This window comes from Dermacentor variabilis, unplaced genomic scaffold, assembly GCF_050947875.1.
Source record: "Dermacentor variabilis isolate Ectoservices unplaced genomic scaffold, ASM5094787v1 scaffold_16, whole genome shotgun sequence".
NCBI classification, from domain to species: domain Eukaryota; kingdom Metazoa; phylum Arthropoda; class Arachnida; order Ixodida; family Ixodidae; genus Dermacentor; species Dermacentor variabilis.
The window spans coordinates 9,671,632-9,695,055 of NW_027460324.1; the positions used below are offsets into that span (position 1 = coordinate 9,671,632).

Consider the following 23,424-nt stretch of genomic DNA (forward strand, 5'->3'; position numbering starts at 1 on the left):
CAGGTGGTCAAAATTTCCGGAGTCCTCCACTACGGCGTGCCTCATAATCAGAAAGTGGTTTTGGCACGTAAAACCCCAAATATTATTATTATTAGGTCGTGTTGAAGCGAGAGGCGGCACAAAGGTCAGTTAGCTCACTGCTGCAGCCGCACTTGCTCACTCCAGTGTTTCCGTGGTCATCAAGTGAGATGTGTTCACGTTTGCTTGTGCACATGTGACACAGTGCTTGTTAATTTAGTTAGTAGGTGAACGTTTACAAGTTTATAGGGCTGATAAAACTACTATCCTTACTTTGTATAGCTAACTACTATTTTTCTATCGCAATTGACGCTTTGCTTTTCGAGCGAAACTGCAACTTTTCTTTAGAGTGCAGGAACTGCCAAAGCTACCGGGCCCCAAGCTGATGGGGCTTTGGCAGTTCCTGCACTCTAAAGAAAAGTTGCAGTTTCGCTCGAAAAGCAAAGCGTCAATTGCGATAGAAAAATAGTAGTTAGCTATAAAAAGTAAGGATAGTAGTTTTATCAGCCCTATAAACTTGTAAACGTTCAGGAGTAACTGGTGTAGCTGTTGAGAGCCATGTTTTGGACTACTACAGCGTATTCTAAAGCAAAAGAGTGAACTTAGTATCTTTTTAAAACTTTTACTAAGCTACAATGAGCCAAATATGGTCAAAAAATTGTGAAATTGTTGGCACTGTGGTTTTAGGGCGAAATTCAAGTAACCTTAGTTTCACCTTCATTTTGTCTTGTAATAAATGTCTTATATTAAGTTTTAAAAGAATAGTTTGTCATTCTAAACTGATGTAGTGTTTCTCTTGAGTGTCTCTTTAAATATAAGCCTTGGCAATTAGAACTAGTGCTGCCACGTTTATGACGCATGGTCGTCATCTTGACTGTGCCTAAAGAACACCATCGAAAGTTGTTTGAATCAAGTTGTTGCAATGTGTCACACATCTGGTGAAATCTGCTTTGTGCTGAATCACGCAGTACCACGAGATGCATGCATGCTCCCACCAAGACGTGAACATGTGTGTGTGTCGCAATCTCGTTGCAGTGTGCAGCGAGTACAGCCACGTGCGCACCTGGAGCGTGACCCGCTTCCGAGGCATGATCTCAACGCAGCCGGGGTCAACGCCGTTGGCTTCCTTCAAGGTCGTCTCCCTGGAAGACCTTGAGCCCTCAGCCAGCTACCCAGCTGGAAATGACAGCGGTGAGAGCTTGGGATTTACTTATCCATGGAGTGGTCATGCAGCGCTTCTTGGACAGTGTGAATGATTGTTTGTGTTGCATGTAAAGGTAGTGCACGCGTTTACAGTGGACCATTTGTGAAATTCATCCCAACCTCTAGCACCAGAATCGGTAACTTTGTGCCTTGCCACATTGTTAGAAAACAAGTATTCCCGGTGGTATGTGGACTGAGTGACACTGAGACAGCTGATGTGTTTCATGTGTGCATGTTTGCTTGATGCAGTTGCACGGCTTCTGTCCTCTGTGATTGAGGAACGCTCTAACCACATCCCATTTTTACAGACAGCAGGCACAGAATATTTTTGCGTATGGTCTATTAATGACTGTGATCATGAAAAAGGAAAAAGTATATATTCTGTGAGCATGAAATTATAGTGTAAAGGGGGGTTTATTCGGCTCGTAGAGAAGCAGCAACAAACTGAGCACCAGCAGGTAGGGCGCAGCCAGCGAACGAACTGGGTACGTGCCACGCAGTGGCAATGGGGCTTTTCAGCCTGCCGATGTTCTTCGTCACAATCACCCCCGGAATTGAAGAGTAGCCATCCTGGCGACCTAGGAAGAGGTGGGCGGATTGTAATACTGCTTCAGCCGGTCAATGTGCACAGTCTCTCGCCCCCGATGACGCAGATCGGAAGATGGCGATACGGGTTCGATAACATAGTTCACTGGTGATGTTTGTGCAACCACGCGGTAGGGCCCGCGGTACTTTGGCAGGAGCTTGGACGAAAGGCCAGGAGCCGCAACAGGCGGGACCCAAAGCTACACGAGTGAGTCGACGGGGAAGGGTTGAGGGGGAGGATTGAGGTCATGGCGTTCTTTTTGGCGGCACTGTTGAGCAGACGTCAAAGAACGGGCCAGTTGTCGGCATTTCTCGGCGTGCTGAGCAACCACAGAAACAGGTGAGCATTCAGCAGGGTCCGGCCGGTACGGGAGAACTGTATCAATAGTGCTGGAGGGATGGCGGCCATAAAGCAGAAAGAATGGTGAGAATCCGGTAGTGGCTTGAGAGGCAGTGTTATATGCATAAGTGACGAACGGAAGCACAAGGTCCCAGTTGGAGTGGTCAGATGCAACATACATTGATAGCATGTCACCAAGAGTTCCGTTGAATCGTTCTGTTAAGCCATTAGTCTGTGGATGATAAGCAGTAGTAGTGCGGTGAATAATTTGGCATTCAGATAGGAGTGACTGCAGGACATCCGAGAGGAATACGCGGGCCCGATTGTTCAACAGTTCACGAGGTGCGCCATGGCGGAGAACGAAGTTGTTTAGAATGAACGAGGCTATTTCTTTTGCTGATGCGGCAGGCAAGGCGGCGGTTTCAGCATACCGTGTGAAATGATCTACGGCGACAACAATCCATCGGTTGCTAGCGCCAGTAGATGGAAGAGGCCCGTATATATCAATGCCGACACGGTCAAATGGCTGAGCTGGGCAGGGAAGTGGTTGGAGCATACGTATTTGTGGACGAAGGTGTACATCCCTTGCCAATAATATTGTAGGCGAAGCCGTGTGTAAGTTTTTGACACTCCGCCATGACCACACTGCGGGTCAGAATGAAAAGCGGAGCAGAACTCTTGTCGTAACTGGTGGAGCTGCTGGGTACAACCAGAATTCTGGAACTTCATAATCGGACACTGCAGCCCGTCTTCATAATGCCAGAAGAAGGACTACCACAACCACAACCCGCTGCCCCGGTGATTACCGTGGTCTACCCCGCACCTCCACCAATTGTAAAGGGGGGTTTATTCAGCACAATGCGTTGGCGGGCTAGTTGGTGCGAATCCATGAATACTTTGTTAAGCGCAAAAAGACAGACACAAGAAAGACGACAGGACAAGGCGCTACTCTCAACTGACATCATTTTATTGCGTCACTCCTTTATAGACCGCTCAAACCAGAGGAACATGCGCAGTGAGCACCATGCGGTGGAGCCACCAACATCCGATCCCAAGAGCGCACTCATGCGACCGAATCCAAAAAACCAAATTCAGCGCTGTACAAGGTACCTTGTACAGCGCTGAGGTCTATAAAGGAGTGACGCAATAAAATGATGTCAGTTGAGAGTAGCGCCTTGTCCTGTCGTCTTTCTTGTGTCTGTCTTTTTGCGCTTAACAAAGTATTCATGGGGGTTTATTCGGCTCGTAGAGCAGCAGCGACAAACTAAGCACCAGCAGGTAGGGCGCAGCCAGCGAACGAACTGGGTATATGCCACGCGATGGCAACGGGGCTTTTCAGCCTGCCGATCTTCTTCGTCACAATAGAACCAAAACTTGGAGCATAATAAATAAACATGACTGAAAGACTAAGGTTGTGCAATGATTGATAGGAATGGAAAGTGATCGGTATGTCAAGAGACAGAATTTCAGTCAAATAATGTGCAGGTTTTCTTGCTTGCTTGTTTTAATAGTTTTTCAAGTACAACCTACTGCCACTAGGATGTATTAGTTTGTCTACAGCTTTACTTAAGATACAGCTTCATTGCCTGCTTCAAAGTTTGATGGCCAGTGCAGACTTTTGAACCCATTTAAAAGGCTTTTTGTTCACTGACCACAACATCGTCTTGAAGATGGCAGTGCTGGTATGAATTGAATAATCATTCAGATTAAGAGGGAAAGTTGTGCCGGGCAACTTATGCCATGTCTACTAGAGTGATAGGCCAAAGAAAGTGAAATGCGGCTGAGATCTGGTGGAGCCCTTTCACACAAGACAAGGTTAATGGGCGATCAGTGAGGACGGCCTTCTTTCTGTAGTGGACATAAAGTAAGCTGATGATAATAGAGGACAAAAATACTGTCCTACTCATTCCTTCATGTTGTCACGAGTACCTTGTAGCTCACGGTATAGTCCTGCTCAAATGTGGCATCTCCCAGGTTGCCTCGTACTAAGGTTACTCTAGGTAAACTTGATAGGCACTCAGCGCGGTTCATCGATGGCTACGGCATTCCGGTGCTGAGTGCAAGGTCACAGTTAATTTGATAACCGGGCCACCGCGTTCCCATGGCATGAAATGCAGCAACACTTTTGTAGTCAGGCTTGAGAGCACATTAAGGACCCCACTTGTTGTTTCCCGTCTCTCACACTGCAATTGTTGCTTTGATGCATTACCGTATTTACTAGAATCTAACGTGCACTTATTTTGTGATAAAATGGGTCAAAAAATTGCGTGCACGTTAGAATCGAGTACGACCCTAAATCTGCGTTACCATATCACCATCGGCATTTCAACATGGCTGCCTTGTACGCGCTTTGAGCCTTGTTGCTGTAGCTTCCTTCATGTGCTGTAGTACGTGTGCTTAGGCAATGCTTCCTTTGGCTTAGGTTAGTGCACTGTCTGTCTTCCCCTTTTCTTAGTTTGCTCTATCAGAGTGGAAGTGCCGACTGCAAGGACATGTCGAGTTCAGCACGATGCCGCAATTAAAAAGGAAGCGGTCATATGTGCGGAGACGGGCGGAAATCGGACCGCATCACGGGTATTCTCAGTTCCTGAAACTTGCGGGCGGTACTGGTGCAAATGGGAGAGGCTGCCACATAGGGAGCCGCCCTGTGGCCCGTATCTTGAAAGCCATCTGCGATGGAAACAAGTCTATGCATCTAGGCGCACTGCATTGTCTTCTCATCGCTTAGTTCGCGTCGAAGCGAGAGGCCGCACAAAGATCAATTCACTCGCTCCTGCTACTGCACTGGCCGCATTTCCTCACTGAAGCGTTTAAAGAGTTTCCGTGGTTATTGAGTGAGATGTGTTCATGTTTGCTTGTGTACGCATGACAACATGCTTGTTAATTGAGGTAGTAAGCTAATGTTCGAAAGCTTATACGGCCGATAAAACTACTACCCTTACTTTCGTATAGCTGTCTACTAATTTGCTATCGTAATCGATGCTTCATCGTTCGGGCGAAACTTCGACATTTTTATTTATCGCAACTTCAGTGCACTGGGAGGAGTTTTTCCAAACGATAGAAAGTGGCGTTTCTGTATGAAAGAATGAGCTTAGCGGTACTGTAAAGGACTTTTCTTAGGTCACAGCAAACAGGTGCACATTGCAAACAAGGGCACATTAGAATCGAGTAAATACGGTAAGACCATCACTAGTCAAATGTAGCATTGCATTTCTTCAAACGTCATGGCAAATAGTCAGCAATATTTAAATTTTGCTGTATTTGATTTTGACTCAACCTTACTGAGAAAGCATGCCGTGGCTTCTTTTATTGATCTCTGGGACTCAGTTATGTCGCATGGTCTTCCTACAGTGTTTCAGGATAGTGAAATCAGGTTTTAGTAAAATAAGGTGTTTTAAATTTATAGACAATTTACACTCACAAGCAATCCATTCTGTTACATTAGTTCTAAAAGATTAATAAATGTCGGCTCCTGAGCAAAAATGTGCCATTAAATTTAGATGACATCTGAATAGCGACACATACTATGGGTGAATCTATTGGGGCACGAAATATGCCCGCTATATACAGACACGCACAGAGAGAAGAGAAGGAACTTTGAGTGCAACCAACGAGCAGCCGAGTGGCGGTAAAACTGAGCCTTTATTGTACGTGCCTTCCACGGCGACGAGGCCGCCGGCGCTGCAAACATGAACATCTGCTCGTTGTGTAGACATTCGCGGCTGCGGCGGCGGAATCTGATCCTCTACAGGGCGGGAGGTGATGAGGTGCTAAGTGGTACGAGCACGAGGATGGCTCGAGTCGTGTAGCTTGCCAAAAACTTGATGACGGTGGGAAGAAGGCACAAATGGACGGGCACAGCCTGTTGTTGACATGTCGCAGACAATTGTACCGGAGGAGAACGGCGGTGGCACCTCAGAAAACGAGAGAGATGTGGACCCTGCACGCAGGTCATGCAGCTCATTGTCAGAATGTTGTGCCTCTGCAATGATCTGGAAGTCCACAGCAGTAGTGGAAAACACGTCAACACATGACAGGGCGTCGGCAGCCATATTAATGGGTCCTTCGAAGTACCGGAGGTCGACTGTGAATTCGGAGATAAAATGCAGGTGCCGAATTCGCCGGGACATGTGTGTGCTGTGGTTTCCACGGAAAGTGAATGTCAGTGGCTTGTCATCCATCAGTACATCCAACATGGTACCTTCGAGAAGGTGGCAAAAGTGGCGAATGCCAAGGTAGACAGCCAGGAGTTCACAGTCGAAAGTGCTGTATCGAGCTTCTGCCGGCTTCATCTTCTGCGAAAAGAAACCAAGCAGACAACACAAATTCTGCTGGAATTGTTGCAGAACTGCACCAACGGCACTGGAGGAGGCTTCGGTGATGAGCTGCATGGGCACGTCAGTTAGGGGATGCACTAGGAGGGTGGCATCTGTGAGAGCTTCTTGGAAGGCGGCGTCTGCTTCAGACGTCTACTCTGTGGGGTTCTCCTCCCGTGCTCTTGGGACAAAGGAACGACAACACAGTAGTGCAAACAATCAAAAGGGCATTTATTGCACCTTTCGTAGATCAGTGCCTGCTAGCCAAGTTGCTATCCGCAAAACATGCCGATGGGCGCGCGATAAATCTAGAAGTCCTACTCACCGCGACCGGATATCGAGCGAATATGTTCGCCCCATGCTGAATCCCAACGCCTGGTCGTTCGCGCGTACGGTCACGCGAACGGTGGCGCATTCCTAGGCGGCCACGTGAGACGGTCTCGCAGAAGCATGGATCGGCGCACGCGCGGCACGTCCGTACTGCTTGCTGTCCCGAATCAAAGAGAGAGCACCTTGTCTTTCGACGCCCCAGTAACCCCGCGTGTTGGCGGTGTTAGCAGCGCAACACTCGTGCCATCTCTCGTACTGCGCCTCAACCTCTCCAACCGCCGCAGGTGCCAGGCCACGCCGCGAAGCCAGATTACAGGAGACGCACTATGCGAGAAAAACATATCAAGCGACGCGCGAGAGTCGCGCATCCCCACAACTCCAAGGTCGCACATGGTGCCTTTGGAGCCTTCAGCATGTTGGGCAGAGGTAGAATGATGCATGCTATATTAGGCAGGAACCGACGGTGAAAGCTCAGAAACCCGAGAAATTAGCAGAGCTTGCAAAGTGACGATGGGTGTAGAAAATCTCCACAGATATTGAACATTCCTGTCCAATGGCTTGATTCCCTGAAGTGCGACAAGATGTCCAAGAAATTCGACGTTGTCAAGACCAAAGACACATTTGGCTGTGTTGATAGTGAAGCCATGTTCCTGGAGTCACAAAAACTGCAATCGCAGATGGTCAGTGTGCTGCTCTGATGAACAACTCGCCACCAGCGGATCATCAAGATAGGCAACGACGAAGTGCAGACCATGCATGACTTCATTGATGAAGCGTTGAAAAGTTTGGCCTGCATACCGTAACCCGAAAGGCATGCGGTCGTACTTGAATAGGCCAAAAGGTGTTGTGATGGCAGTCTTCAGTATGTCCACTAGTTCCACAGGAATTGGGTGATATGCCTTGATGAGGTCAATCTTGCTAAATATGGTTGTTCCAGCAAGAGTGGTAGCAAAGTTGTGAATGTGCGGAAGCGGGTACAGGTCGGGGACGGTGCGAGCATTCAATGCACGATAGTCTCCACAAGGGCGCCAATCTCCGGGGTCACGCTTGGGCACCATGTGCAGGGCAGATGACCAGCTGCTTGATGATGGGCAGATTATGCCTAACTGCCGCATGTGGTCAAATTCTCTGCGACCTGTGGCGAGGCGGCCTCCAGCAAGACGTCGTGGCTTGCAGGACGCTGATGGACCCGTGATGACGATGTGGTGCGTCACAGTGTGTCGCACCGGAAGTTCCAGGTTTATTTATTTATTTATTCAAATACCCTAAAGGCCCAGCAGGCATTACATAGGGGGGGAACAACAGTTAGTACAAAGCAACGCAGCACTATGATGTGTACAGAAGTCGCTCACCATTAACAGCATGTTGAAGAGAAAAACCAAATATAAAGGTACATATCAACAATAATCAACAAACATTCAATTGTTTCAGAGAGTAGCGTTATATATATACACACATGTAAGAAGTGAGGAGAGGGGAAGAATGAAGGTTACAGCTCAAGGTGACATTTCAGGCTGGTTACAAACGCTTCGTAATCAATGACAGATGCAATAGTGCCAGGCAGAAGATTCCATTGACGGATGGCTAGAACGAGCGGCGAATGAAAGAACAGGTTTGTGCCAGCAAAGATGGGTTTGACTTTGAGTTGGTGGTCAATGCGTGGGAATATGCGATGCGCTGGCGTGAGACGGGATATAGCAAAGGAAGAGTGGCTGTGATACAATTTGTGGAAAAAGGACAGTAGGAAAAGCATTCTACGTCTTTCAAGAGGAGGTAACTTGAGAGCTTTCTTTATTTCAGTGACGCTTGCCGTACGCGAGTAGTTCTTCGATATGAATCGAGAGGCTTTATTTTGAAGAGACTCTAATTTTGTTATTAAGTATGCTTGGTATGGGTTCCAAATCAAAGAGGCGTAATCCAACTGCGAGCGCACTAATGTAGTGTATGCTAAATACTTAGTGTCTGCATTAGCTGAACGCAGATTTCGTCTGAGAAATCCGAGTGTTTTCGAAGCCTTGTTAATGACCGTATCTATGTGAATGTTCCATGAAAGGTCGGATGCTAAATGGATCCCTAAATATTTTATGACCGGTACCGATTCTACAGTCATGCCGTTTAGAATGTAATGGCAAGGTTCTGGGTCAGTTTTTGTGGTAAATGTCACGACTTTTGTTTTCGAGGTATTAATTTCCATTTGCCATTGTGTGCACCAATCGTTAATCTTGTCTAAGTCCGATTGTAGTAGAAGTGAATCAGAAGGTTCAATTATTTGCCTGTATATCATGCAATCATCTGCAAACAATCTGACCGTAGAATTCAGGTTATTGCTTATGTCATTAATATAAACTAAGAATAAGATAGGTCCAAGTACAGACCCTTGTGGTACTCCAGATTTAACGTGGGAGAGGGTTGATGAATGCCCATTAACAAAGACTGATTGGTAGCGATTGGCCAAAAAATTGTTAATCCAAAAAATAACCTTCGAATTAATGTTCAGATTGTCAAGTTTTTTAATTAGACGTTTGTGTGGAACTTTGTCGAACGCTTTGGCGAAATCTACAAATACGGCGTCTATTTTAGAGTGAGCATGAACAGCACGATGAAGGTCAGTAATTAATTCGAACAGTTGTGTTTCGCAAGATCGACCGTGAAGAAAGCCGTGCTGATTCGCAAAAAAGAAGTTATGCTTCGTCAGATAGCTCATGATGGCCGATGAGATTATGTGTTCTAGTAATTTGCAGCTGGTGTTGGTTAGCGAAATTGGTCTGTAATTTGACGGGTTAGAGCCATCACCAGATTTGAAAACGGGTATGACACTCGCAATTTTCCAGTCGTTTGGGACACAGCCCGTATCTATAGATTGCTGAAAAATTGCGGCTAAGATTGGGCTTATTACAGGCTTTGCTATTTTTAGCAATTTAGGACATATTCCATCGGGGCCAGGTGCCGAGTTAATAGGGAGACGGTCTATGGCAGAATATATGCCTTCTGGCGTGACAGTTATGTCAGGCATAGTTTGGCACAGCGTTGGAAATTGTAGGTCAGTAGGTAAGGGGCCTTCATGGGTGAATACTGAGCAGAAAAATTGGTTAAATTCCTCTGCTACTTCAAGGGAAGTAAGAAGATTACCTTCTTTATTTATGGATACCGAGGAGTTTGAACTGTAATTTGGATTAACAACCCGCCAAAATTTTTTAGGATTGTTTTTTAACATGTGTGAAAGGTCACTGTTATAAAACTTGTCCTTTGCTGATTCAATTTCACTTTTGCACAGTTGCTCATGTGTGCGGTAGTTGTTCCAATCGTGTTCAGATGCTGTCAGTTTAGCTTTTGCGTACAACCGTTTCTTTTTGTTTATGCATTGTTTCACATGTCTTGTGAACCATGTGCTTTCTGTAGATGTGGTAATGGTGACCTTAGGCACGTGTTTATCTTTCAGCAGAGTTAGTTTATCACGAATTAGGAACCAGTTCTCATTTGCATCTCGCATATTGAAAGAGTGAAAAATATCTGTACAGAATAATGATAGTTCATCAAGAAGAGCGTCAACATTCGCTCTGGTATAATCAAATATAACTTTTTTCTGTTTTTCTGGTTTATTCCTGACTACTGTATAATCGCACTGCAGTATCATGTGGTCACTGATGCCATCTAAAACGTGTACAGATGTCTTCTCCGGTTCCGTTGTCAGTGCAAGATCTAAAAGCGAATGACCACGCGTAGGTGTGGAAACTATTTGGTGCAGATTGAAAAGTGTTAACACATCCAGAAAATTCTGGCATTCACGCTTTCTTGTGCCGTGGAGGGGCCTGCATGTTTTCCAATTAATATTCGGATAATTGAAGTCGCCGGCCAGGAATACTGGTGCGCGTGGAAATTTGTTCTGAATGTGAGTTAAAGATTCATTCAGATGTTCAGGGAATTCCTCGGGTGAATCAGGTGGGCGATAACACACCCCAACGGCACAAGTTACAGACGGTGACAGACGTAATGCAATGCACAAAATTTCCAGGCACGATTCCGTATCAATAACAAACGCTTCCAAGCTTTTCCTTACAGCGATTATTACCCCACCACCGCGTGAAGTTATGCGGTCTTTCCTAAATAATAAAAACTGGCTGGACAAGGATAGTTCGGAATTATTAACATCGGGAGATAACCAAGTCTCTGATCCTAACACCAGGTCAGCTGAGCATGCTTCGACATAAGAACAGAAATGATCTTGCTTTGGAAGGAGGCTACGGAAATTTGTCACCAAAATTGACAACGTTGAAATTATCCCTTTATTTTTTAGTCAGTTGTCCTGAGAGGTCGCATCGCCTTCATGGGGAGTAGTCATTTCTTTTATACCGTTTTCTGAAAAAGCAGCCCTACCTGTAGAGTGGCGTTTGGGAAGAGCAGTCACTTCTCTAGTGGTGCAGTTGAATGAATACAGGGTACCATTAAGAAGAAGTTTATCGAAGAAGAGTTTATATTGCTCACCAGGATGTCTGTTCTTTCGAGCAAAGTCTCTAAGCTGCTTCCTAATAAATTGCATTCTAGGTGAAAAGTCCTCTTCTATCCAAACGGAAGCAGATTTAAGATCTTTCAGTTTGTGGGCATTTTTGAGAATGCAGGTCTTGTCTTTGAAATTTAAGAATTTCACAATTATTGGGCGGGTGTTGTTCTCCCTTCATTCTCCTATTCTATGGGCTCGTTCGATTTCGCCAATTGACATTCCCAAGTTCGTGGTTACAAACTTTGTCACCACATCTTCGGTATCTTTCCATGTTTCCGTTGTCTGCTCAGCAATGCCTTTGAAGATCAAGTTATTTCTACGCATTCTATTATTGAGGTCATCAACAAGTTTGCTAGACTGTCGCGTTTGAGTTGTTTCTATGCTTTGAAGCCTGTTTTGAGATTCTTTCAGCATCGCGCCCAAGGTGTTGACTTCCTTAGAGATGTCACTGACAGCGGCCGAGCTGTCTTCTAGCTTAGATAAGCGCCGTTTGATTTCGGTAACGCTCAGTTGTACATCTTTGATTTTTCCAAGAACTTCTTTTTGAAAATTTTCACTGACTAATCTCATTTCTTTAATTGCAGCGAGAACTTGATCAGATTTATCTGGGCCGGGATTTGTCTCAACGTCACCAGCACAGATTAGCAGGAGCCATATACAAGACACAGCTAAAGTCAGTCGAGCGCCTACGCATATCCTAGTGGCAGCACAGCCTGGACGAAACCATACTGGTGAACATGATACAGTGTCCCTCCCAAATGGCACAAAACAACCTATTCGGACGCGGAATGTGCAAATATCAACACCCATCACAACAGAATTGACAGCTCAGAAAACTACAGTTGGGATTTGCGGCCAAGACACATTTTTTTTTACAGTAGCTATGTATTTGCGTCACACTCACCTAAGGGTGAAGAACAGAAGTATGAATAGGAGCAAGGTTTGGCCGCAAATCCCACTCGGCAGCTGATGTTCGGTCCTTTTTATAGCGATTCTGGGAGGGGGTGCCACCACTGGCAGCGATGGCGCTTGTGCTGTGGACTGTTTAACACATGCGATCAGTTGATGAACGGGCGGTGAACTGGTGATCCGGCAGTGATCCTAGTGAACACGTGGCGGCAGGTAGCTGCCACGAACGGTCCGCAGTCAGCAAATGCGTGTAGATATGCGTCCACGGCACAGTCGTTCCGTCAGCTAAGGGTGAAGAACAGAAGTATGAATAGGAGCAAGGTTCGGCCGCAAAAAGGTTGCTAGGTTTGGTAAGTTCAGGAAGTTCACTGAGGACAGAGGCAAATTCTGATGATGGTGAATGCGGAGCTGCTTGCATGGAGGCGGACAGTGGTGTGAGGATACCTTGCATGGAGAGGCTGGTCGTACAGTCCACAAGTTGACGGAAGTGGAGATTCAAGTTCAAACCGAAATGGGTACGAAAATCCGCACCTAGTATGGTGAAGCGCACGTCGGCGAGGATGAAAATCCATCGAACTATGCGACGCAGGCCCAGGTCAATGGTGAGGGAGCATTGGCTATATGTTGTGATAGTGAATGTATTCACAGCTTGCAAAGGCGCAGTCCTTGGACAACAGTGTCGGCGAGGCGGGAGGCAGGAATGTCGCTCACCTCTGCACCAGTGTCCACAAGAAAGCGATGGCCTGCGATCCTGTCTGTGATGTACAATAGGCGGCTTCGCATAGCGGTTGAGTCACATGCCGCCATCAGTGACTCGCTTCCATGTTTCCCTGCCAGCGACAAGGCTGTCGACATTTGGCAACGCTGGCGCCATACCTGGTGTGGTACCAGCAGAAGTCGTCGAAAGTGTGTTTTGGGCGGGAACAGGAAAGCGAACGGGAGCCACCCCTAGCCAGTGGAGAGCGACGAGGCATGTCCATCTGCATTGCTGCCATGGTGTCCATCAGCCTGTCAAATTCCTCCTTGAGGCGAGATTGCCGGGCCTCGAGGTCTGATGTGACAGTGGTCGAGGACACCGCAGAGCTTGAGTCTGAGTAGTCATTGACGCGGTCCGCGAACTCTGCCAGTTTGTCAAGAGGCATATCATCCGCAGCTACCAAAATCATGACAAGTGTCTAAGGCAAGCGTTGCAGAAATAGCTCACGCAATAGTGGACTCTCGGAGTCTTGGGTGCGGTCGCCGAGTAGCTGTCGCATCCAAAGTAATAGCTGCGATGGTCGGCAATTGCCAAGTTCTTCCGCATTGAGGAGTTGCTGCAAGCAGCTGCTCTCCGATACGGTTTTGCATGTGAGCACTATGGCCTTGAACTGGTCGTAGGGTGCAGCCGGATGTAGGGCTCTGATGACGTTGTCGAACTCATCAGCTACCTCAGAGTGAAGTGCTGAGATGACGTGCTGGTGCATCACACATTGCGATGTGATGCGCTGTGGATCGAAGAGGGCTTCTACTTGCGTGAACCACATGGCGGGATTCTTTGGCCAAAACGGTGGCAGCCACAGCTAGGCATTGGAAGTGGCATCCATGGCAGTGCTGGGGGCAGGGACGTCGACTGTCACTGTTGGCTGGGGCTGAGGATCCGGGGCATTGTTGCTGGACACAGTAGCATTCATTTCGTCTTCCATCGCGTGTGCTTGCTACGTCCAGGTCACCAGGCTGTAGGGGCATGAAAAGCGTCCGCTATAGACAGATGCACGCAGAGATAACAAAACTTTGAGTGCAACCGACGAGCAGCCAAGCGGTGGTGAAACTGAGCCTTTATTGTACGTGCCTTCCACGCCGAGGAGGCCGGCGCTGCAAACATAACATCCACTCGTTGTGCAGACGTTCACAGCGCCAGCGCTGGAATCAGATCCTCTACAGAATCATTTATTATATTCTGAACAATTACCGTATTTACTCGCGTAATCCTCGCACTTTTTTTTCCTGAAAATCAACGCGAAGTTTGGGGGTGCGATAATTATGCGGGGAAAATTTTCAAGCAAATGTTTCAGAGTGTTAAATGCAAAGATGAATGGGTGCAAGATCAGGATTGTCAGGTCCGCAATTGTAAATATAACGAAAACATTACTTTCAAGCCTAACTTACCTTCGTTATGAAAGTACAGGGTGAACGTAAGCTCAAGCTGCTAAAGCACTCTATTTGCCGCGCGCAACCTCCCCGTCACTACTCGCGTTGCGTACGTCCTGCAGGCAATTGTACTCTTCATCAGAGTCCGTGTCGACACTGGAATCGATGGTTTCTTCATCTTCCGATGCTTCTTCGTCGTCCCACACCAGGTGGTCCTCGGTCGCATCCAGGGCGTTCGAAATTCCTGTTTTCTTGAAGCTTCTGGCCACCATGTTTACATCAATCATCCCCCATGCCTCTGGACGCAACGCAAGCTACACAGCTTGCGTAGCGTCCCATGGCGAAGTGGCACAAAGAGCACGGTGCAACACACGAACAAGGCAAACGAGGCCTACGAGACACCGGAGAGCTGGAGACACCTTCGCAAAATGGCGTAGCGGTGGTAAGTGGATGAGCAGTAGCGGCGGTGGCAGCGGATGATAGCACAGTACCGCCGCCTAGTAGCACATGCGCCCTACCATGGCAGTTAGTTGTGGCCGCAGTCAATAGATGGCGATCGCTACGACAAGCAGACGGCTCGCGGCAGTAATTTTGGGGGTGCGATGATTATGCGGGGGAAAAAAATTTTCCATTTTTTGATAGCCAATGTGGGGGGTGCGAGCATTATGCGAGTAAATACGGTATATTTTGCTATGTTACTCCAGGGGCTGTCGACTTTAATTGTTGCATTTAGAAACCTAGGGGTACTACATTTCCCAACTGATTTTTTGGACTTAATCTTACTTGATTGGCTGTTTCGACTTCCTCGTGGCACCAGCTACTCCATAGAACCATTGTATAACAGTGACTGAAATTCTGGATGCCGCATGGTGCATCGCCTAATTTTTGAAAATGATTTGGGCAGGCAATTCTGCAAACATGGCAGTCACAAACAAAGTTGCCATCATTCAGGCTGCTATCACTTTCAGTGTGTGGGGTCTCTAACACCCGTACTCTTGGGACAAAGGAACGACAACACAGTAGTGCAAACAATCACAAGGGCATTTATTGCACCTTTCATAGATCAGTGCCTGCTAGCCGAGTTGCTATCCACAAAACATGCCGATGGGTGCGCGACAAATCTAGAAGTCTGACTCACCGCGACCGGAAGCGAGCGAATATGTTCGCCCCATGCTGGATCCCAACGCCTGGTCCTTCGCGTGTATGGTCACGCGAATCGTGGCGCGTTCGAAGGCGGCCACACGAGGCGGTCTCGCAAAAGCATGGGTCGGCGCGCGGGACGTCCTCGCTGTTAGCCGACCCGCCGGGAAAAGAGCCAGCCCGTCCTCCCCTGCGCCCCCAAGTAACCCTGCCGTGAGGCGGCGTTAGCAACGCAACACTCGCGCCATCTCTCGCACTGCGCCCCAACCACATCGACCGCCGTGGGCATCACGCAGGCCACGCGGCGAAGCCGGATTACAGGAGACGCGCCATGTGGGAAAAACATATCAGGGGACGCGCGAGAGTCGCGCATCCCCACATCCCCCCAACCTTAAATCACTACATATTCCGGCAAGACATGTGACACGGTCTAACATCAAACGGTGCTTCGCGAACAAGGTAGAACATTAAACAGTGGCCGCGCCGAGGAAATGTCCACGCTGTCCATAGCATGCGAGCCGACATTGTCCTTGGGTGCACCGCTGGCGTCCGCCGGTCACAGCGGCAGCTTTGCAGACTCGACGACACGATGCCAGGCCAGGACTCCGGAGACGACGACGCAGTAGTCGGTACGAACAAGCGTCGCTCGCGCCGACGCGCCCTGCTGGGAAGAGCCGCCGTAGCTGTCGGTGACCGCCGGCTCTTTTGTCCGCCGCCGAGGGTTGTGAGCTGCATGCAGGAGGCCGCCGAAGTCGCTGCGCCAAACTGGCCACAGCATCACCATCGCCCGGGGTGACTCGATCCTAGTCCGGGGCAGCAGCGCAGACGATGTGCAGGTGACAGCAAGCCAGGGGTGGCTCCAATCACGCTGCGTACATTCAACACACTCGGCAAACACTAAAGTAGTGCAAGGGAGAGGAATTACGCATGCGCATCGCCCATGTGGCACGATGTTCAACTCGGCCAGCAAAATATCGGGCAGCTACTCAGATGCTAAGTTCACGTGAACGAAGCTCGCTTTCTTGAGTCGAACGAGTAATTTCAATTCGTGCGAGGCTAACTAGAATGAGGGAAGCAACTTGCAACACCTCAACGCCACGGTCCACCAGGTTGTGTCCCTTCACGTGCGACAGGCAGCTTCGTAAAGCCTTAGGCCTAAAGCGTCGCTACCCTGACAACAACCGGCATCCAAAAACAACACCCAAAATGAGTGCAAAACCGGCAGCTGCGAGGAGACGTCAGCTCTGTGAGGTGGTCCTACTCTGCTCGGTGCACCCAGCATCCGAGTTGACGGCGCCCACCGTCCCAGATGGTGTCGGAGCGCCCGGTGCCAGGCCACAATACCAGTCAGCCCGTAGTGGCACCCGTGGCCCGCGGCCACCCGGCTCCCAGAGCCGCGACTTCATCCGAGTCAAAGAGATAGAAGAAGCTATTTACATAAGAAATTCGGACCACCCACGAGGCTTCCGTACTCACTCGCTTCAGGCCTGCCACTGCTCCGCGGGCGCTCAGCCTCGCTCTCCTAGGATGCAGACCACGTGGCTCTCGTACTGACGAATGTCATTAAAAAAAACACTTGCGAAAAGGCTTAGCATGTTGACATGTTCAAACACACTACAGCCACCATCACCTCGCTCAAGAAAGCACGCCGCCGACGCTAGCGATCAAAATTCACGCTAGGCCTACGCTTCGGTTCAAACAAAGGTCTCGAACGAAGCAAAACTGTTAAAACTATCGTCCGATGCCCCAAGAGTCCCATGTTGGGCAGCCAGATGTGGGGTCTCTCACACCCGTACTCTTGGGACAAAGGAACGACAACACAGTAGTGCAAACAATCACAAGGGCATTTATTGCACCTTTCATAGATCAGTGCCTGCTAGCCGAGTTGCTATCCACAAAACATGCCGATGGGCGCGCGACAAATCTAGAAGTCTGACTCACCGCGACCGGAAGCGAGCGAATATGTTCGCCCCATGCTGGATCCCAACGCCTGGTCCTTCGCGTGTATGGTCACACAAATCGTGGCGCGTTCGAAGGCGGCCACACGAGGCGGTCTCGCAGAAGCATGGGTCGGCACCGTTGTCAGATGGGAAGAGGACTTGGCAGCCAGAGGCGCCGCGTCCCAGAGCTTTCATGTACTCATCAACCCAACATCATTCGATACATTGACCCCGGTGCTCCCCCACAACCCGGGCTGACTGGGTGGGGGGACTTGGTTCGGGCCAACGGTCCTTCCCGGACAAGGGGGCTGTTGTGGTGCAGCCCAACTGAGGGACTGCACTCAACACACAAACAACCATGTCGGTCTTGCAGGGCACAAGCCTGACTGACCCTCGGACTGCCCTGATGCAAAAGAGGTCAAGGCATACAACCATGGAGACCACCAAAGCCGTCCGCGGAGCAGCGCGACCACTTGAGGGTGCGCCACCACCGGTTCCAGCTCTGGGTTCCACTGAGCCAAACAAAACCCCGTAGATTGACTGGCGCACACGGCTGAGTCGTGCGACCTTTGGAGCATGCATCATAACTTAATGGATAGCTTTCCACCTGACTCGTCAAAAATCATGGCAGGACGAGCCCACACTTCAAGAAACTTCTTCTCGCCCAAGCGGTGCCGCTCCCGGGTGAGGTGGAACCAGACCTCCTTCCGTGCTTTCGCAAGCACTTCGTCAAGGCCCGGTGCCCGACCCCCGAAAATTGCATCGCAGCGTGCCAGCCAAACTTGGTAAAAGCACTCGGCGAGGAGAAGCACGAACTGGTTGATCGCCTGATTGGGCAAAGGGTGCAAAAATCGGACTGTCTCATAAGGAACGCCTGGGAGCCTAAATAGACTAGCAACTCTTTGCAGAAGAGCTGCAGGAAGCAAACACTGCGTAAAGATATGAACTGAGTCCTCATGAGCGCCACAGAAAGGACACACTCCACGAGCCGGGATGGCTGTGAAGGGCCTGTAGCTCAACGGCAGGCACCCTCGCGCCAGGCGGTACATAAAGGTGGGCCGCCTGGCGTCGGGGAAACCGGCCGTAATGAGCTTCCAGTTTGGCTTTTGAATCGACAGGTCGTACCTTTGGCAATGTGGGTGGAGTCCTGGGGTGAGGATATCCACTAATTCTTGGAGTGGAGCTGAAACTACGTCGATGCCTGGGTGAACCTTGCGGAGGCTTACCAAAGAGTTGGCAGCCGCCGCATAAATGGTGGACGGGGTACCTGAACGAGGAACACAGTGGGAAAATGTGCTCTGCGAGAAGCAGCGGAGTCGGGTGCTAAGAAAGAAGGAAGTTAAGCTTCGAGTTAGGAGCATATCCGAGTTAAGAGCGACCTGGGTCCACCTGACGTGTAGTGCAGTAGCCACGATGCCCAGGTCGGGAATTCCGAGTCCTCCCTTGTCCCTGGGCAACTTGAGCACCCGCCTAGCTACACAACCAGTTGTACCCTTCCAGAGGAAGCGAAACAAGACCCTCTCCAAGATAAGCTTGGTTCGGGTTGGAATAGGAGACACACACGCCACATACGTCAGAAAGGAAAACAGAAGTGAGCGAAGGATTGTCGCTCGAGCAGTCAATGGGCATGACAACGCGCTGAATTCCTGAACCCTGGCTTCAAGCTTCTCCTTAGCCTGTCGCCAGTTTTCTGGAGAGAGACCATCTGGTTCGAACTGGAAGCCTAGAATCCGCAGCCGCGTTTTCACGGGGAGACCATGAATGGGCTGCGGACTGGAAGGAGTGGAGTTCAAGTACATTGCTGCACTTTTCGACCTATTCAACCTTGCACCGCTCGCCCCGCAGTAACTGTCCATGACCTCCAGGACGCCGCAAGCTGATGCTTCGTCCGGGACGACAATGGACAAGTCGTCTGCATAGGCAAAGAGTGCAACCGGGGGGGAACCTGGTGGAAGTAGGAACCTGCCAATTCTGCTGTCACAAGACAACCTCTGCAGAAGCGGTTCAAAAGCGAGTACGTAGAGGGCAGGTGAGAGCGGGTCCCCCTGTCGCACACCACGTCCCACAATGAACGCCTCCGAGAGGCGGTCTCGTATGAGAACAGCAGAAGTTGGTCGAGAATACAAAGCTTGGATCATCTGTCTAAAACCCACACTAAAACCAGCCTCTTCCAAAACACGGAAAAGGTACCTATGGCTAATGATATCGAAAGCCTTCTCCTGATCGAAGGAGCAAAGAATACCTGGAAGTTTCCTGGTATTTGCCCACAGGAGAAGGTCCCTTAGTGCTATACCGTGAAGCTGAGTAGAGCGCCCCTGGACACAACATGCCTGGTATGGACCCAAAACAGTGCTGAGCACTGGCGTGAGTCGCATACACAGGCACTTTGCTATGAGCTTATAATCGCAGTTCAGAAGTGTGATTGGACGCCATGCTCTCAGATCGGAGCTCCTCAACTCGTCCTTACAAAGGAGAGTGATTAACCCCTCTCGTTGAGACGCTGACAAAGTCCCTTCACTGAGTAGCCGGTTCACCAGTGATGTGAATGGCTTCCCTAACAGTGTCCAAAATTTAACATAAAATTCGACTGTCAGACCATCGGATCCCGGACTGCGATTACGCTTCATAGACTTCAATGCCGAAAAAAGCTCGTCCTCATCTATAGCTGAGTCGCACGCTTACGGCGGCTCAGCTGGCGAAGCAAAAGGAAACACAGTTGGAGAGGCAGCTGGTTCGGCATACAAGGTCAAGTAAAACTGCCTCGCCAGTGCAAGAACTCCATCTGGTGAATCGACTATGCTACCATCGCTTGGATCTATTAGGGAAGAGAGAGTTGTGCTCTTCCTTGAGAGATGTTTACGTAGGACGTTTCTGCTGCACCATGCTTCCATTTCCCACAGCTCTGCTCGGGTTGTGGCCCTCAAGCCATCCCAGCGTCGCTGCAGGAGAATCCGAAGTTCCTTTCGGAGTGAGGCCAGCGCCGAAGCAACTCCAGGACCGCCGGACAGTGGCCTCGAGAGCAGGAGGATCGCGTCGGAGACGATTTTAATCTCCTCACGCTCCTTGCGCGCTCGACGCTTGCCCCAAGACCTGAAGCACTCACGCACTCTGACCTTCACGTCATCCCATTCTGTACCACTTAGATTCGCTCTGTTGTGCAGCGATCGAAAAAGAATAGATGATACCTCTGCGGTTGCCTGCCTGTCTTTTAGGAGACGTGGATTCAGACGCCACGGTCTCTCTTCCCTTGCGGGACTATGCTAGAATCGGCGAACCGCATGGGTCGGCGCGCGGGACGTCCTCGCTGTTAGCCGACCCGCCGGGAAAAGAGCCAGCCCGTCCTCCCCTGCGCCCCCAAGTAACCCTGCCGTGAGGCGGCGTTAGCAACGCAACACTCGCGCCATCTCTCGCACTGCGCCCCAACCACATCGACCGCCGTGGGCATCACGCAGGCCACGCGGCGAAGCCGGATTACAGGAGACGCGCCATGCGGGAAAAACATATCAGGGGACGCGCGAGAGTCGCGCATCCCCACAAGTGTTGAAGCAGTTCTTCAGATTTCAAGTGCAATGTGGCCACTACGAAGAGAGCTTCATCGACACAGCACCGAACTGCAAGTTTGGTCCTGTTGATGAAGAAATGCTGGTTAGGCCTAGCAGAGGGCATGGTGGGTGATAAGCTGCGGCAGTCGTCAGCAGTCTAAACTGACAGCACCACAGCCCAAACTGACTGCGCTGAAGTGTCGAGGTCGTATGCACAATACGTGCACTTCATGACGACATGCAATGCCCACTGGTCTTCATGACGGACAACTGCAAAACACTTCACTGTTGAAAATTTCACGAAATTTCAAGTTGATATTTTGTTTGAGCACAGCAGAGGGCAAGATTCTATTAAAAAAATTTACTGTAAATCTGGTTTTGTAACGAACAATTAAATTGATCTTACCCTTGACATTAGCTTTTCTGTGAACATACCTGATCAATTCTGACTTTATGTCCGATCTGTTTCCAAATATTGGTCAGTGACTGTATTAGTGCGAACTGGAATTTCACTAATATTTACAGCTTTGGAGTCGCACAGGGCTACCGCATTTCTGTGCCATTCCCACAACATGATTCATGCTTCTCATCCATATACACTTCCTATTGCTGAGCTGACCACACTTTTCATCTATCATCTTTATAACTGTCTTAGCACCTTCTAGCTGAACGAACATGGAGAGGTGTGCAAATACTGAAATATCATTGAATCGAATTGAATAGTGAACATTTGAATAATTAGATTTGGCAATCGAATAGTAGATGTTGGATTTTTTTCATCTTCAGTATGTGTGGTGTGAACCCATGCAGTGGCACGTGCGCCACAGAGCCCCTCGTGCTCGATGCCGCCCAACCGAGCATTTCACTTCGCTTTCGGTGCAAATGGAGCAAGCATTGTGTGAACTTGCCGGGAGCCTCTCGATTTCGGAATATTTCACTGGGGGCAAATGACGCTGAACCTGACAATGAAACGGCGAGGACAGTGCTTGCTCATTAGTGTTGACGCCGGCTATGCGCAGAGCGATGATCGAGTCATGTGATGCCCAGTCCTTTCGTCTGTCGCGCAGATTGGCCTTACAATAACCCACCGGCCATCAAGTTGGGATAGCCGTTCTGTATTTTGGAGAAAAACTTAAAAGCGAAACTTTCTAAGCAATAAGTAAAAGATTGCCACAAAACACAGGCCCACTATTAAACTGAAGACCTCATTGGTATTCAGTACAACAGAACGTCACTAATTCATTACTTTCAGAGGCAAAAAAGCATTTGGTTCTATTCAATGGAAATTCTATTGATAAAAAAATTTTCCAGATAGTCATACAGTGCAGTCCACTTATAACGATATCGAGAAAGACGAAAAATGTGATTGTTTTAACTGATGATTGCTATATCTGGACTACAGTTATGAAAAAAAAAAATTTATAGAATTAAAAACACGGAACATACCTTTGCAGCTTCGAATTCGCGGCTTGCTCTAAAGAATAGATGATGTAGAAAGTAGGCCGTGAAAAACAAACTTTATTTCTAGCGCCAATGACTGTGTCAAGGGTTAGGCGTGCCAAAATAGTCTGAAATCTGCACTTGCTTTTGCGGCAGCTTCAGCTTCACAACCGCAGTGTGCATGGATTCCCGCTGCTGCACGAACACTGGCGGCAATCCTTTAGCATGCATAAGATCAATTAAGGAGTCGATCGACGAAAGTGCACTTTGCGTGGACATCGAGGTCGGGGTCAAGGAGCCACTGTCAATCTCGTTGTCACTGTCGCTGCTGCCGTCGCCACCGTCGCACAACTTTGCCGTCTGTCGAGACAGCACATCTTCGGCGAACGCCGCGTCGGTGACCTCATCGCAGAACGAGACAGCACTGTCTGCAGTCAAAAACTCCTCCTTCAACGCACCACCTGTGTCACCAGTAGGAACGGGCTCCCAGAGCTCGGTTATGTCAGCGGCTTCCACCGTGTTGGTCTCAGTGGGTTGAGAAAGTTCATCGTTATGCACAAAGCCCGCCTTTTTGAAGCAATTGGTGATGAACCACTGGTAAAGCGCCTCTTCAACATTGGCGTGCAAAGGGTCTCTAACCCTTTTCCGGTGATCGGCATGGCCGCTGATAGCTCCTGCCTTCACAATTGCAGTGCTCCCGGTTTTCAAGATGGTTGATATCGTCAACTGGGTGAGCTTATACTTTTTCACAAGGGCGCTCACCTTGAAGCCGCATCGAGAGTCCTGCAAAATATCCATCTTTGTGTCGAGCGATACAGCTTTGCGCTTTGTCGGCGCCATCTTCGAACTGGGTTGAACCGTTGGTTGCACACTGCTTTGGTGGCGTCAGCCTGCTATCGCAAGAGAGAGAGACGTGGGACGGGCGTCACCGCGCCACTTTGCTTGTCGTTTTTTTTTTCTTTCTCTTTCTTTCGGAGTGACTGTGGCCGACACGCATGAAGCAGCTAGCACCATATTGTGGCGCGCTGCGCCTATG

General features: G+C 49.2%; 1 protein-coding gene across 2 annotated transcripts in view; it reads left to right on the forward strand.

Annotated features, from left to right (window-relative positions):
- LOC142568058 (SH3KBP1-binding protein 1-like) overlaps nucleotides 1-23,424 on the forward strand; it is a 177,421-nt gene that overhangs the window by 111,488 nt on the left and 42,509 nt on the right. For both annotated transcript variants that reach the window (XM_075678142.1, XM_075678143.1), the window contains exon 15: nucleotides 1,054-1,209. In XM_075678142.1, the coding sequence (XP_075534257.1) occupies nucleotides 1,054-1,209 (156 nt within the window). The remainder of the gene's footprint in view (nucleotides 1-1,053; nucleotides 1,210-23,424) is intronic.